We start from the raw sequence: 16,187 nt of genomic DNA on the forward strand, positions 1-16,187 counted from the left end.
CCATCTAGTCTTATCTCCAATCTCAAACCCTCATGCCTCTGTCTCATAGTGTTGGTGTTACAGGTGTGTGCCACCACACCCTTCACTCTGCCGTAAAACATTTATTTGAGTTGTCTTATTGGAAGATCAGTGGGTGATTTGCACTTTACAGTTGTTTACTATGTATGTGTTTGTGTGCATTCTTAAATACCACAATGCTTCCTGCAGGTCATAACAATTTTTTGAGTTTTTACTAAGTGGCCCCTAGGGATCTAGTTAGGGTCCCTCAGGCTTCTACTGCTAGCCTTCTTGCTGACCTGCATTTCACTTCTGTTTTCCCAGATCTGTGAATCCCATCTGTTAAGATATAAAAGGGCAACTGGAGGGAGCTGTCCCCCAGGGTGACCTGTAGGAATTGCTTGAGGAAGGAACAGTCTGGAGAACTACAGAGAATAGGCATTGGGTGGGAGCAGACCCCTGTATACAAAGCATCACCCTACTGCTCAAAGTATTGTCCTGTGGCATGGGAATTGTTTGGGAATGCAGTTTCTGAGGCATCATCCCTGATCTATTGGTCTTTTTAAAAAAATTGTTGTTACATATATATGTATCTATATATTTCTAAATTCAACCTGTTTAGTCTGTATAGTTACTTGTATGTAACAATTTACAGAATAAACATTTCTAAACATTTTTTAAAATTTTACTTATGTATTTTATGTATGAGTGCTCTGTCTGCATGTGTGCCTGCATGCCAGAAGAGGGTGTCAGATCCCATTATAGATGGTTGTGATCTGCCATATGGTTGCTGGGAATTGAACTCAGGACCTCTGGAAGATCATCCAGGCCTCTTAACTGCTGAGCCATCTCTCCAGCCTCATATATTTATATTTTCAGGAGTGCAATTTGGTTTTGGGTTACTAATTGTGTTCTTCCCTGGAGAAGAATATTTTTGTTACTCTTTCTTTGTAGTTTTTTTTGTCTTCAGTTGTTGCTTCATAGTTTTTTCCTCCTCTTATTAAATGCCTATGGTGTTGTCCTGTTCTAGTCAGATTTAGGCACCCATGTTGGTGACTCTTCATGGGAGTCGCTTCTGACATTTCTAGGAGACGCAAATCTCCAGCAAGTCCCATCCTTGGTGCTTGCAATCACTCAGCGCCCTCCGTTCCTGGGCCTTGGGGGAAGGGATTGTGTTGTTGATGTGTCCTTTGAGATCATTTTGTTTTAGACAGGGTCTTACTATGCAGCCTTGGCTGACCTGGAACTTGGAGAGATCTGCTTGTCTCTGCCTGCCTCCACCTTTATGTACACAGTGTCCAGCCTCCATGTATGCCTGCAGGCCAGAAGAGGGCGCCAGATCTCATTACAGATGGTTGTGAGCCACCATGTGGGTTGCTGGGAATTGAACTCAGGACCTCCGGAAGAGCAGTCAGTGTTCTTAACCTCTGAGCCATCTCTCCAGCCCCCTGCCTCCACCTTTAGAGTGCTGGAATCAAAGGTGTTACCACCATACCTGGCTGGTCTACCTCTTTAAGAATCCCTTCTTGTTTAATGATTTAGAAGCCCAGAGTATGGAATTTTAAAGGAAATAATTTCAAAGGAAATAAGGAAACACCATGCTGGAGACTTTAGAATGCAGTACAATTTACTGACCATGTAAGTAGTCCCTAGTTATAAGATAGCATAGTTTGATTATGGATGCTTTTGAGATCCTGGCTCAGGGGCTGCAGCTCCTAGCACCACTCTGCAGCCTCTGCTATTCCTTAAACGCTCTCATAATTCCTGGTTTGTTTGGCTGTTTTGATTTATTTATTTATTTTGCTGCGTTCCTTTTGTTTGAGATGTTTTTATTTCTTTGTGTCCGTTTCTATTTGTTGTTTTGTTATGTAACAGATACGGGACTGGAACTCTGTGTATCCCAGGCTATCCTTGAACCCCTGTCCTGCCTCCTAAGTACTGGGATATTTGAGTGGGCAACATGCTCAGCCCTTTGTTCTTAAAGACCATATAGGTTTCTACTGTGGCTTCAGACCTCCACTGCAATGTCTTCTGGGACATAGACCTTCACTTGTGGTGTTGGCATAACATCATGCCTCTTACCTCTACTGAGTACTTCAAATTCTGTGACCTGTTACCTGCTAAGTTTAGATATGTTGTATCCAGTCAGTCTTTATGAAATGATCCTAGATATTGCTGCCTAGCTGAGCTTAGAGGCCAGCCTTTTTTGGCCTCGATCAGGAGGAGCAACAAATCCTGTGAATGCTTAAAAGTCTGGGAGTTTGAAGGATTTTAATCACGCTGTTTTATTCCCTTTTGGTCTTTTCCTAGTAACTTGCCTGATTTCCTGGTTTATACTTTAAGGGTGACAAATACTGGGAGCAGTTTTAGTAAACAAAAGGGTGATCTGTTACCTCACCATCCGGCCAGGCCACATCTGGAATTGAACCAGAATGCTCTCACAGCCTTGAAAAGAAATTCCCACCCCCACCTTCATTCTGCCAGGTCTGCTGAGACTGCTCAGAGCAGGGTGTACCATGTATATGTAGCCATCCTTTTCTAGAACGCCTTGCTCTCTGGCAGAGCCAGCCAATCCACTTCTCCGTTTTAGTCACACTGCTCTAGCCCTGATACTGCCTGGTTCCTTCCGGAGCCTGTGCTGCACATTACTGCATGCTTGTCCCTGGGCCCATTTCCTGTTTCTATTCTAGTCTCTGGTGGCTGAGCTATGCTTCCTGCCTGTGTGTCTCACACAGATTCTTGTTGCTGGAACCTTTTGTTTTCTTTAGAACAACCTCAGCTTGAAATGCAGCTGAACTTTTTTAATATGGTGACTCCTGAGTTGGTCAGACCTAAGAGGACTGATGGGAAGAATCCTACATGTCGTTGACTTGCTTTTCAGTTTGTCCCTAGACTGCTAGAGGAAGCTATAGACCAGAAACTTAACTATGGGGCTCTCTTCCCTACCCACTGAATGCTCTAGGTTGTTAGGACCGCAGTTCTGTGTTGTGTGCACCGCTGCTTACAAACATGCTTTCTACCATTGAGGAAGACACGCGGTTATCCTCCTAGTGCTATCTTCAGAACAGCCTATAGAGAACATAGGAATGCAAAGCTTGCCTGCCACAGTCTTACTATGTAGCCTTGGCTGACCTGGAGCTCCCTATGTAGACAGACTGGCCTTTAATTCAAATAGATCCATCTACTTGCTTCTGCCTGGGATTAAAAATGCTGGATCTAAAGGCATGTACCAACACACCAGTTCAAGTCTAGTTCCCCTTCCCCATAAACACATGTACAACCTCCCCACATACACAGCCCAGCTTAGAATGAGAGAGAGTGTGCAGGGAGTTTGTAAAAGAGGGAAAGGAGGCTATTCTAGACTGATATATTTAAAGGACTTCCCTCCTACCCCCAAGAAAAGCATTTACTTAACAGAATGTACTCTGATTAAATCTGTACTATTTCCTGTGTAGCTACTCTCATGGGGTCACTTCAATACTGAAGTGGAATGTTTAGTGCTGAGCCCTGTGCCTGGTATGGTTGTAGAGAAACATTCAATAACGAAGAAAGGATTGAGGGACCTGGTCCAATGTAGAGACTTTAGAAACAGACTACAAACTTAACCTCAGTTTGACCCAGAGGCTATTTGACTGATTATCCAGGTCCCCTCTTTCCCAAGTTCTGTGATCAAGTAATCACTAGGTTAGAATCAAAAAGCAGCATTTACAGTCGTCCAAGATGATGCACACCTTTAATCCCACCACTCGGGAGGCAGAGGCAGGCAAATCTCTAGTTCAAGGCCAGCCTGGTCTCAGAGTGAGTTCCAGAATCGTCAGGGCTATTAAACAGAAAAACTCTGTATCAAAATACCAAAAGCAAACAAATGAGAAAACAGCACTGCCAGAAGCAGTACCTAGTTAAGTAGAGGATAGAACCAGAATGATCCTGCAGAAATGAGTGGAGGAGACAGATGTGGTCTTGGACACACTTTTGATCATATCTCGGGATATGATAAAAATTAATTAGCAGAACCTGAACTGTATATGGAGCTTATCTTCAACAATAAGCTTTTCAATTTCTTTAAGATTTTCATTTTAGTTTTAACTTGCACAGTTAGGAAAAAGGTAAGATGTGGGTGGAGTAAGTATTAACCACACTGCCAGCCACCGGTGCCCTCCGTCTTCCCGCTTCCCACTTTACATATGCAGGAATTAGATCCAGAAAAGATGAAGGGCTAGAGGATAATAAATATTATTGAGTAAGAGAAAATGTGAGGTTCTCTCACTTCCAATGCATTATTTTTACTGTTGGCGCCAATTCCTGCAATGAAACGGCAGTGAGATCCTTTAAACGAATAGTTGGACCTCAGAGAGGGTAAGGGAATGAGAGAGAATGCTAGGTATTCAGAAAGTGCTTTGAGAACAGAAAGGAGGCATGGAAGCGACTTAGGGTGGCATTTCTAGGTAAAGAGCAGAGCTGCTTGTAGCTTCTGAATTTAGGTCTGTTCTCTGGGAAGATGTAAGAAGCATTTACTCTGGAAGCAATGAGGTCTTCAAACCCAGAGTCTTCTGAATTCCTGATCCTGAGTCGGCTCACGGGTGAGTCTGGCACCTTTGTGTCTCGGGACTGGAGCACCGTACTCCCAGTCCATTTCTGGCAATTTTATAATGTTCTGCAGAGCATACCAACCCAAATCAGAAATACGTGGTTACCGTTATTTTCTTTATTTGTTATGGAGTAAGGGGACAGGGTAAAAACCAGGTTTCAATAAAAGAAATCGTGTTGATAGGAAGCAATAAGAATGTTTGGATTTTCCCGCCACATTGTCTTCTAGAACTTGACAAAGGTTCCCCTGCATTGTTCTGGTTTTAAAGGACACTGAGGTTGGTGACTGCTTTTTCTGCCTTCAGAATCGGGGGTGTGGTGGGGTAGTTGGACTTTTGAAAGTATAAGCCAAATCTACCTAGAAATACCTTCTTTGTAAAGAAACTACCGGGGACTCCCTTTAGCTAAGCTTAGAATATGTCAGGTTTAGTCTAGAAGGAAAGACCCTTGGCGTGGAATCATCTTTTTTATTCCTAAGCACTTGCTGTCCATCTGTGTGCTGTGTTGAGCCCACACAGTATGCTCTGGTGCTGCCCATCACCCCCTGTGGTTCCGTCTTCCTCACATAGTACCAGCATGGAACTGACAAGTATTGTGACATAATCTTTGATTACCATGAAGTAGAGGCCTCCTCCAAGTTGGTAGCGTCCTTCCCGTTTGACATTTTCAAGGATGCTGAGGAACCATGCCTTTTCACAGGTGGGAGCCTAGGGACTGAAGGCTTAAGAGTCAGCAGATCTGTCACTGAAGGCCAGGCTTGACATAGAAGAGATTCTGAATGTTGTCTACTGAGGTGGGTTAAAATAATTTCCCAGTAGTTTGGGGACAGGGTAAAAACCAGGTTTCCATAAAAGAAATCGTGTTGATAGGAAGCAATAAGAATGTTTGGATTTTTCTGCCACATTGTCTTCTAGAACTTGACAGAGGCTCCCCTGCATTGTTGTCCTGGTTTTAAAGGACACTGAGGTTGGTGACTGCTTTTTCTGCCTTCAGAATCTTGTCTATTCCCCATTACCAGATCTTCTAATTGTTCTACCCAGATATTTAGACTTTTATCCTGACTGGTAGCAAAGATCTCTGGCTCATATAAATTTGGAATTGTACAAACTGGAGACTGTCAGTCCCTAATTCCAATTTATGTTCAGCATATTGCTAACTTAGTCTTCCCCAGTTGGCCTTCCTTGCTTTCTGGTTGCTGTGGTTCTGAGGGAAGAGTCAGATGAACCTAAGACAATACCCTCTTCCCTGTTAGACTTCTCATGCTCTCCTTTCTCTTCTCCTTTTCTTCTCGAGCTCCGGGCCAGTACTGATGCTGTTGGTGGAGCAGGCTATGTGTGCTTAGCCTTCCTAACAGGTTTGACTTGGAGAACAGCGGTTGCTGGGTCCTTTCCTTTTCTAGTTTTCTAATGCTCTTGTTTCCTGCTGGAATTAGAACACCCTATTCCACTAATATGCACTGATACAATTCAGGCCCAGGGCTGACATATAATCCCCACCCCATCCCCAGTCAGATGTAAGTCTGTTAACTAGTGATTAACTAATGATATAAAAAAACACCATAGATTTTGTTTGGTTTTAGTTTTTCAGGACAGGGTATCTCTGTGTAGCCCTGGCTGGCCTTTAACTCACAGAGATCTACCTGAACACCATAAATGTTTTTGGCCAAGGGGTAGTTAGTTACTAAGTTGATAAGATGTTTCTCTCTGGTTCATATGAGAAGCCTTTGAGGGAGACAGGATCCATGTATATAGTGGGGTTTAAATCTCCCAGTTTTTAGGCTGGTCCATATAAGAATACCAAGAATTGATTTAAAAGGTTTTCCGGACTGTGGGTTTTGGAGCAATCTAAAGACTGCCTCCTATGACTGTGGCTCCTCCCTTTTTTCCGTTTACCTCCCTGGAGATGGTATGTGGAATTTTTCTGGGAATAAGGACAGCTATGGAGAGCATCCTCTCATCTCTCCTTTGCCAGCTCCTTGTGTTGGGTGGGGGTACACATACAGATGTTGAGCAGAAGCATTCAATGTGGCTAAACCTCTGAGAAGTCTGTGGGAGCGAGATTATTGACCCCTTGCGGAAATCAATGGCTGCTGTAGTAGCAACGCTGCTGTTTGCAGGAGCTTCAAGCACAGGAATGTAAGCAGAGGTTTCCTCGGCTGCACCCTCAGCCTCCATCCTGAGTCAGACCTGCTTTAAGATTTGCTGAGATGAGTTAGAGCAGCAGGTCTTTCTTTTGTTGCCCTTACAGTTAGAGTGATGTTTCTTCATTGATAACAGCCCTGCCTCCCTTCCAAGAGCCCCTTTCAGACATCCCTTCCTGACTGCTCTGACTCTAGCAACAGCTTCTCTATGTCTCAGGGTCATGTGCTTCTCATTCCTCAGATGGGAGAGTCACTGCTCTGGATGGCAGTACCTGTCCAAACCACGTAAAAGGTAGAATGGGACTGGACAGGGCAGTGAGTTTGAGGACAGCCTAGCCTACAGACTGATTTCCAGGATAGCCAGAGCTTTTACACAGAGAAACAGAGAAGCCCTGTCCTGAAAATTCAAAAAAAAAAAAAAAAGATAGAATGGGGATAGAGATGAGATGACCATTAGAGACTGACTGACTCAGAGGGGAAGATTTTGAGACTATTCATCAGACAGCATTTAACAAGCGCCTTGTCTTTTGTGTGACTGGCATTTTCTGGTCACTAATAGTCTAATCCTGCTTAGTTTCTCAAGACTCACTGGTGCAGTATACAAGAGAGGGCTACAGAACAGTGTAATCAAAAATGAAAAACTGGGCAGCGATGGCACACTCCTTTAATCCCAACACTCAGAAGACAGAGGCAGGCGGATCTCTGAGTTCCAGGCCAGCCTGGTCTACAAAGCAAGTTCCAGGACAGCTAGAACTGTTACACAGAGAATGAAGAACTGGAGTAAAGTAGTTGGAGGTTTAGCTCTACACCTTAGGTTTTGTCCTCAGCTCTGGGTGTGGGTGGGGATGATTAAGAACCTCACCTGTATAGAGAAGATTATGAACCATGAGTTATCCTATGCTCCTGATTTAAAGTAGATGTTGTAAAGCCAAGTGTGACAGTATGCATCTCCTAGATCTCCTATAATCATAGCACTTTAGAGACTGAGGCAGGAGGACTGCCAATCTGAGCTATTCAAGAGTTTCCGGCCAGCATCAACTACATAATGAAACTCTTTCTCAAAAGTAAAAGAAGAAAATAATAAGATAGATACCTAGCAGAATGGCTGGTAGATCTTAGGTGTGTAAAACTAGATTTTGTTTCTGAAATAGGGATTTCTTTGTATTGCCATATTTATTGGCCTTGTACTTGGATGTTCCTCCTCCTGTCTCAGGTGGCTAGGGCTGTGGGAGCACACTACTGCATCTAGTCTTGAACTTCCCAAGGCAGAAATGGACTGTGATCTAGAGCTGTTGCGTCTACAAGACATTTACAGCAATTGGCCTCCTCCTGTGTATGGTTTGGTGAGGAAGAAGTGAGCTAACTTGATCAGTGTTTAAAGGAATGCTCTTTTGCCCTGTTGCGGAGGGTGGGAGTTAAAGTTTATTTAGTGGCTTTCCTTCATTCAGTAAGGGGCCTTCCCATCTTTTTGCTTGGGAAATGGGGTCCCTAAATAAGTCTCACTTTTTCTATTGTTTGAATGGAGCAAAGTAGGAAGGCTTCTAGTCTAGAAGACAGAAATATCTTGATTTCTCTATCTAAGCTTTATCTTTTTGGTTGATAATAGGATTAGAACAAAGTTGGTCTAGCAGAGGGCTAGACAGACAGAGAAGAAAGAGGCACCCTGTTCTGTGTTTTGATTCATTCTTGGCATTGTATCCAGTACCAGCTTGCCTGTTCTAGAAGTGTTTAGAAGTCCTCTCTTCCCCTGCTGCCCTTGATTGATAAGTGAGGAGCGGGGGTTTTTGTTTGTTTGCTTTAAGATAGCATCAAAAAACCTATCTTTTTGAGGTAAGGTTTCACTTTGTAGGTTAGATTGGCCTTGAACTCTTAATCCTCCTTCCTGGGTTGGGTTGTAAGCAAGCACCACCATGCTTAAGCCTTCCTGATCTATTAGTTTTTTAAGTAAGAATTAATTGTCTTGGTCCTTTTTCCTGAGTTTGTTGAATCTGTTGCTTTCCTCTTTCCTTCTGCCCTGTGAGGGTTCTACACACACACACACACACACACACACACACACACACACACATACATTTCTTCTATGTTCTTGAGGATTTCTTATTCTTCAGCTTGTGATCAGCTTCCTGCTGTGTCTCTGAATTTGTGGGACTGGACTATGGTAGGGAAACTGACAAATTAACAGCATAGATTTGGTTACTTCTCGTTAAGAATTTACACTTTTCTTATAAGGATCATTCAGAGTGCTTGTGTACAGCGTAGGATTTACCTGGCTTGCTCTCTCCTCTCCATATTGAGTATCAAGCGCATGCAAGTGAGCAGTGTCCTCAGCCCTTAGCTAGTTCTGTTAGGTTTTACCTGCCAGTAACAGAACAAAGCTAGGTAAAAGTTCCTCAAAACTAAACAGATGCAAGAACTCCATGAGTATACGATTGCTAGTCTTATCATCCTTGCATAGTTCTGTTGGGAGATCATCTTCCTGTTCTCTTTAACCCTAAACTAGTAGCTAACTGTTTCACCAGGAAGCTGGCTCATGATGTAATTTTTTTTTTTTTTTTCCTGTGAGAACTGAGCCCCCAACTCCACCATGAGGTATGGACTGTGATTTCAGGAACGGTTTTGTTGTGGTGTGAAGAGAAGGTGTCAGCTGCTGAATTTTGTTTGTCAGCAGAGCCTGACAAACTCATGCTGGCATGCTCTAGGGCTGGGCAACCAATCACAGCTGGAACAGTTATCGTCATGGAGTCCCTATGGGCTTCCTCTATCAGGTCACATCCCAAAATAACATTGGGCAGTATTTCAAGTGAAGAAATGAAGGCTTTTGGGGCTGTAGCCAGCCTGGAGTGTGAGATTCTGTGTGAAATAGTTGGACCTGCTCCAGCGCTTTTGATCTGCATGGTAGATGAGCAATAAAATTCATGAAACACGTTGGAAACACGTGAGGAAATTCTTCTGGCCTCGCTGCTTCCTTGGAACTGGCAAGGGCACTGAGTGGGCTGATCCTCGCCTCCCATCTCAGCAGGATTACACTTGGAGAAGAGCAAACCCAGGGGAAAAGCTTTCTACTAAAGAGGCACTGCTACAGCTCGCTTGGCAACCCCTCCTCTCCCAAGAAATACTTATTACATGGGTCTTTTTGGTAGCATTTTAAGAACTTGGGGTTCTGAAATGCCAAAGGCAGCCACTACTGGAGAAAATAGGGGCTTAGATTGAGGAAACTGTGTCTGTGTGAGCATGTTTGTAGAGACCTGACTTGTTAAGCACACTGGAGGTCTGACTTGACATCCAGATGTCAGCTTTTTGTGAAACAGGACCTGAAAAACTGGCTTCTTTGTAGAGTAGAAAGCAGAGGTGTGTCCCAAGCAATAAAAGGTCATGAGATCAGGGTAGTGTCTGTCCCCACAACAGGGCTGGTTTGGGAGGCAGCTTTGGGAGACTTAAACCCTTATTCCTAATAAAAAAATTTACCATTTGATTAACGCCGTGACTAATAAATATGCTCAACATTCCCTACTGCTTCGATGTTATATAATGCTGCTGCTTCTCCCCCCCACTCAAATTAGAAAAAATCTAATATGTGTATAGTGGATGTTTGTGAGTGGGGTTTGCCTGTGTTTATGTATGTAGCTGTGTGTGGTGGCATTTTATTTGTATTTTAATAAATAAAGCTTCCCTGAAGATCAGAGAGTAAAACAGCTCCACTGGTCAGCCTTACAGACCAGACAGTGGTAACACCCATCTTTAATCCCATTAGCCACACTAGTTGCCATAGAAACCCGGTGGCACATGCCTTTAATCCCAGCGCTCAGGAGGTATAGGTAGGCGATCTCTGTGAGATCGAGGCCAGCCTGGTCTACAAGAGCTGGTTCCAGGACAGGCTTGAAAGCAGCACAGAGAAACCATGTCTTAAGAAGAAATAAAGAAAAGAAAGGAAAAGAAAATCCCAGACTGAGCCTGGTACATTGGCATTTATCTGTAGATACAGGCAGGGGATCAGAAATTCAAGGTCACACTTAGTTTGAGTCTAACCTGAACTGTACTGCATGAAGCTGTATCAAGAGAGGGTGGGGGGAGGGAGGAAAAGAGGGCTGGCTGAGTGAGCCCCAGCCTAGCCCGTGAGAAGTTGAGACCAGAAGGATTGGGAAATTCAAGGTCAGCCTTTGGTACTTAAGGAGTTTGAGGCTAACCTGGGCTATATGAGACCCTCTCAAATAATGAGAAAAAAGAAATGGGGGAGGGGAGGGTGTTGGCTCATGACAGAGTGAAACACATGCCTTGCAAAGTAACAGCTGGTCAGATAGTAGCTGTTGTTAATATTGGCTCTTGCTCTTTCAAATTCTTAAGTGTTCTGCTTAGAATCATTTCAAACCAATATTCATTGTGCTGAGCAGTTACTGTTTGACAAAAATATAAAAATTTGTTAAGTTGGTTTTAGACAATCAAGAGAGAGATCAAATTAATGCTTCCACCTTCCCTGGTACATTCTGTGGTTGGGTATCCTATCTGACATGGGGCTATTATTGACAGTAGCTTATTTAGCATTTTTTCTTCAAGGACCTTAAGACATTTTATGAAAACTGACAACACTCTTCAAAATGTGTAGGCTGTTTCTGGGCTCACTCAGCCAAGGCTGAGCAATACCTATTAGGTCTGTTATGAACTCTGCTCTCTAACAGAAGCGCAGCTGAGCTATCTTCTGACCTGTCTGTCTGTCGCCTTGCTGTGTGTCCTGGACATTTGTCTACTTTCAGTTTTTCCTAAAGTCTCTAAGGACGTGGACCACCTACTATTGAGGGCAGCAAAAAGATATTCAAGAGGATCTTAGGCATTATCTTAAATGTGTTTACTGAGATGTTTGTATTTTACTTATATAAATACAAACGATCCAGAAAGAACACTTAATTTTTCAAAGCCAGATGAACAGAACCAAATTTCGGGTTTGGAGGATAGAGAATGAAATGAAATGGAAAAGTTTCTACCTGGCAGGCATGTAAACCTTAGCTTGATCTCTAGAACCCATATCAGAAAGAGCCAGGCACACCTTTAATTCCAGCACTCAGAGACAAAAGCAGGTGGATCTCTGAGTTTGAGGGAAGCCTGGTCTACAGAGCAAGTTCCAGGACAGCTAGGGCCACACACAAAACCCTTTCTCAAAAAACAGATGAACAACACTAGCACGGCAGTACACACACTTTTGTAAAACTGGTGCTGGGGAGGCAAAGACAGACAAGACAGATGCTGAGACTGCTGGCCGTCCGTCCTAGTCTCCTTGTTCAGTGCCAGTTCATTTGAAGACTCTGTCTTAAAAAACTGAATTGGACTGATGATGGCCAAGAGCACGGACTGTTCTTCTGGAGGTCCTGAGTTCAAGTTCCAGCAACCACGTGGTGGGTCACAACCATCTATAATGTGATCTAGTGCCACCATTGTGGTGTGCAGGCAGAACACTGTATACATAATATAATAAATAAAACCTTTATTTAAAAAAAAGAAACAAGGTGTATGACACTTGAGAACAGTACCTGAGATTGACCACTGGTGTCTACATGTGCAAGTGTACGCACCATATCAAAACACACAAGCAATATGCATAGGAATAGAACTTGGAAGTCAACTCTCATGGTGCATACCTGCACTTGTAGGACGTGGAGGTGAAATCCAAAGATACCATGGGCTATATAGTGAATTCAAGACCAACCTTGGCTACATTAGACCCCCATCTTAAAAAAAATAAACAAAATGGCTATTTGATTTTATTATCTTGCAGAATATACTAATTTTTTATTCCAGTAAGCAAGGAGGTCATCTCAAAAACTGCCAGCTTTAAAAGGAGTAAGGACTATAGTGCCTGAGGGAACCGATTGGTACCTCAAACAGAACATTGAGTTTGTTAATTTGTCAAACTTCTGTCCATCGGGAGTTGGAAATTTAGTGCCAGACCTTCTTGGCATTTAAGAGATTCTCTTCCCCATGTTCCATATCCTTTCTTTTCTCCTCTACCATGTGTTAGAGAGATTTGGATGGAAAGAGTCCTTAGGAAATGGAGATTTACAATAGAGTGAGGGAAGGACTGGAGCTGAGAGCACTGGCTGCTCTTCCAGAAGACCCTGGCATGATTCGCAGCACCACACAGCATCTCACAGCTGTTTGTGACTCCAGTTCAGGAGATCCAACACTCTCACACAGACACACACACAAACAAAACACCAGTGCACAAAACGTCAAAGGGAAATCATTAGAACAATTGGTAAACAGAACAGTAATGCGAGTGGATACAAGAGTGGCCCAGTCTCACTTAAAGGACACTTGCTCCTCCCAGATGTGTTACAAGGTCTTGGTGGGGGATAGAACAGACCAGAAAACTACAATTTATAGCCAGTTACCCATTTTTATAAATAGAGGTTTATTGAAACACATAAACATTTTCAATGTTTGGATACTTATGCTACAATAGCAGAACTAAGGTTTCCTCTGGTTGGTTGGCTAGATAGCAGGTAGATGACTGGTTTTTGTTTTTGTTTTGAGATAGGGTCTCCTAATTGGCTTGAACTCTCTGTATAGACCAGTCTGGCCTGAATTGGGTACCCCCACAGGTGTGTGTGTGTGTGTGTGTGTGTGTGTGTGTGTGTGTGTGTGTGTGTGTGTGTGTTCTGTCTTATGACAGGTTCTTCCTATGTAGTCCAGGTTGATCTTAAACTCACAATCAAACTGCCTCAGTCTCTTAAGTGGTAGACTTACAAATGTGTGCCACCTTGTTTAGAAGTATTGATAGTTTTGATCTACAAGGTCCACCAAGTCACAAATACATTTTTTGTGGTCCTTAATGAAGTTTTCTCTATGCAAACTAATATTATGACCAAGCATGTAGTGTGGTTGCCCTCCTTTTACTAATTTATATCCTTATGTGTGTGTTTCAGGATCTATCTGGTTCAATAGATGATCTCCCCATGGGAACAGAAGGAGCTCTGAGTCCTGGCGTGAGCACATCAGGGATTTCCAGCAGCCAAGGAGAGCAGAGTAATCCAGCTCAGTCTCCTTTTTCTCCTCATACCTCCCCTCATCTGCCTGGCATCCGAGGCCCCTCCCCGTCCCCTGTTGGCTCTCCTGCCAGTGTCGCTCAGTCTCGCTCAGGACCACTCTCGCCTGCTGCAGTGCCAGGTACCCTCAAGTATTTGTCTTGGGAAGAAGGAACACTGGCTGGTCTTGGTGATATAAGAGAGCATTGATTCATGTCTGCATGGATTTTCTTAGCATTTGAAAGGGGGAAGTGGGAAAGCTTGGGGTAGATACCTCTTTATATATGGCATAGGGAGTGTTAGGCATTTCTAGCTCCAAATTTACCTCTTAGCTAGAACTGATTTGCAGGCTGAGCCATGGTTCACTTACTTGTGCTTGTTTTGTCTGTAACAGGCAACCAGATGCCACCTCGGCCACCCAGTGGCCAATCAGACAGCATCATGCATCCTTCCATGAACCAATCAAGCATTGCCCAAGATCGAGGTGAGAACTTGGCGTGGAATAGGGACAGAGGGCTAGCAAGGTCACATAAACCATTGATATTGTGACATGATGTTAACTACAAATACACTAGGCCAAATTCAAAACTGTCTCACAGGCTACAAATTGAATGTACCTGGTACTAAAGCATTTTCTTTACTGCCCTGTGCAGTAACTTTGAGAGACCCACGTGGCAGAATGCTTAGAATAATTCCAGCAGCAAACTGTGAAGTTCCAATGAACTTGGCCATGTTTGCATCCCCAGCAGTCATTCTGCATGTCTCAGTGCTAACTAGCATTTTGGTAGCTTGCCTAATTTAGTAAGCGTTTTCTGAAGACTCAGCATTAACTTCTTTACTCATTGTTTGTTTGTTTGGTCAGTGCTCTTTTTCATCATGAAAGTTGATATGGGTGGTGGCACACGCCTTTATTCCCAGCACTGGGGAGGCAGAGGCCACCAGATCTCTGAGATTAAGGCCAGCCTGGTGTATTGTGTGAGTCCCAGGACATTCGGGGCTACACAGAGAAAATCTTCTCTCAAAGAAAAATTTTGATATGTCTACCCTCTGTAAATGGCATATCACTTTAAAAGTACCTGAAGGGTTAAATGACAGTAGCAAATTCATTGCTAAAAAACATCTCAGCAAGATGAGGAAAGCATTTATTTCCATTGTAGTGAGCAGATAATTATATGGATACTTTTCCACAAATAGGTTATATGCAGAGGAACCCTCAGATTCCCCAGTACACTTCCCCTCAGCCCGGCTCGGCCTTATCTCCACGTCAGCCTTCTGGAGGACAGATGCATACAGGCATGGGCTCCTACCAGCAGAACTCCATGGGGAGCTATGGTCCCCAGGGGAGTCAGTATGGGCCACAAGGTAAATGGGCTACCAAGTGAAGGAGACAGGTTAGAGGAGAAAACAGCTACTATGGTAACAGCTGGGGTCCTCCTGGCTTACTTATCCAGCTTAGTCCCTGAAGTAGAGCAAGACAAGGTTCCATCTTGTCTTCACTTAATTCTGTCACCTTGAAAAAGTCTTTGAATTTCTGGGACAACACAATTACTTATCAGGTAAAAGCCCTGTTATGTGAATCTGTGTGCATTCATAGACACAAACACACACACAAATAAATAAATGTTTCGGTGGGAGCAAAAAAAATATGTAGATTAAAAAAAACATTCTATTGGAATCTGAAAGGCCTGGATTGTGATAGAGCTGGGCAGTCTTGCTGGAGTGTGGCTAAGTAATATAACACTTAACTAGTATGCTCAAAGCCCTGCAATTAATCTGCAATAAACCCCACTCCCAAATTTGGGAACAGGGCAACAGACGCATATCCTCACATGCTCTTGGCCTCCCCTTTATTACTTTTTGTTTTTAAACCATAGAGCTGTTCACTTCCTGACCAAAATATTGATTGATTCTCATTGTTTGGAGCTTCAGAGTTGATAAGTACTAGGGCTCACTAACCAAGACTTCTGCTGTCCTCTTTCCCTCACTCCCAGGAGGCTACCCCAGGCAGCCTAACTATAATGCGTTGCCCAATGCCAACTACCCCAATGCAGGCATGGCTGGAAGTATGAACCCTATGGGTGCTGGAGGTCAAATGCACGGGCAGCCTGGAATCCCACCTTACGGCACACTTCCTCCAGGGAGAATGACTCACGCATCAATGGGCAACAGGCCTTATGGCCCTAATATGGCCAACATGCCACCTCAGGTTGGGTCAGGGATGTGTCCCCCACCAGGGGGAATGAACCGGAAAACTCAAGAATCTGCTGTTGCCATGCATGTTGCTGCCAACTCTATCCAAAACAGGTAAGACTTAGGAAGTGAAGAGATGTTCATGCACACATTTGTTCCTAGAGCAGAACATTGTGTGTGTGCGTGTATAGATTCATGGACGTATATTTTATTGAGAGATCTTCAGAGTACTCTTTTCTTACACTTTAAGCAAAGACACA

General features: G+C 43.5%; 1 protein-coding gene across 2 annotated transcripts in view; it reads left to right on the forward strand.

Moving 5' to 3' along the window:
- Positions 1–16,187, forward strand: part of Arid1a (AT-rich interaction domain 1A) — a 75,250-nt gene that overhangs the window by 43,659 nt on the left and 15,404 nt on the right. For both annotated transcript variants that reach the window (XM_038333016.2, XM_038333015.2), the window contains exons 5-8: positions 13,639–13,879; positions 14,132–14,221; positions 14,932–15,099; positions 15,729–16,041. In XM_038333016.2, the coding sequence (XP_038188944.1) occupies positions 13,639–13,879; positions 14,132–14,221; positions 14,932–15,099; positions 15,729–16,041 (812 nt within the window). The remainder of the gene's footprint in view (positions 1–13,638; positions 13,880–14,131; positions 14,222–14,931; positions 15,100–15,728; positions 16,042–16,187) is intronic.

The sequence above is a fragment of the Arvicola amphibius genome, chromosome 6 (genome assembly GCF_903992535.2).
Source record: "Arvicola amphibius chromosome 6, mArvAmp1.2, whole genome shotgun sequence".
NCBI classification, from domain to species: domain Eukaryota; kingdom Metazoa; phylum Chordata; class Mammalia; order Rodentia; family Cricetidae; genus Arvicola; species Arvicola amphibius.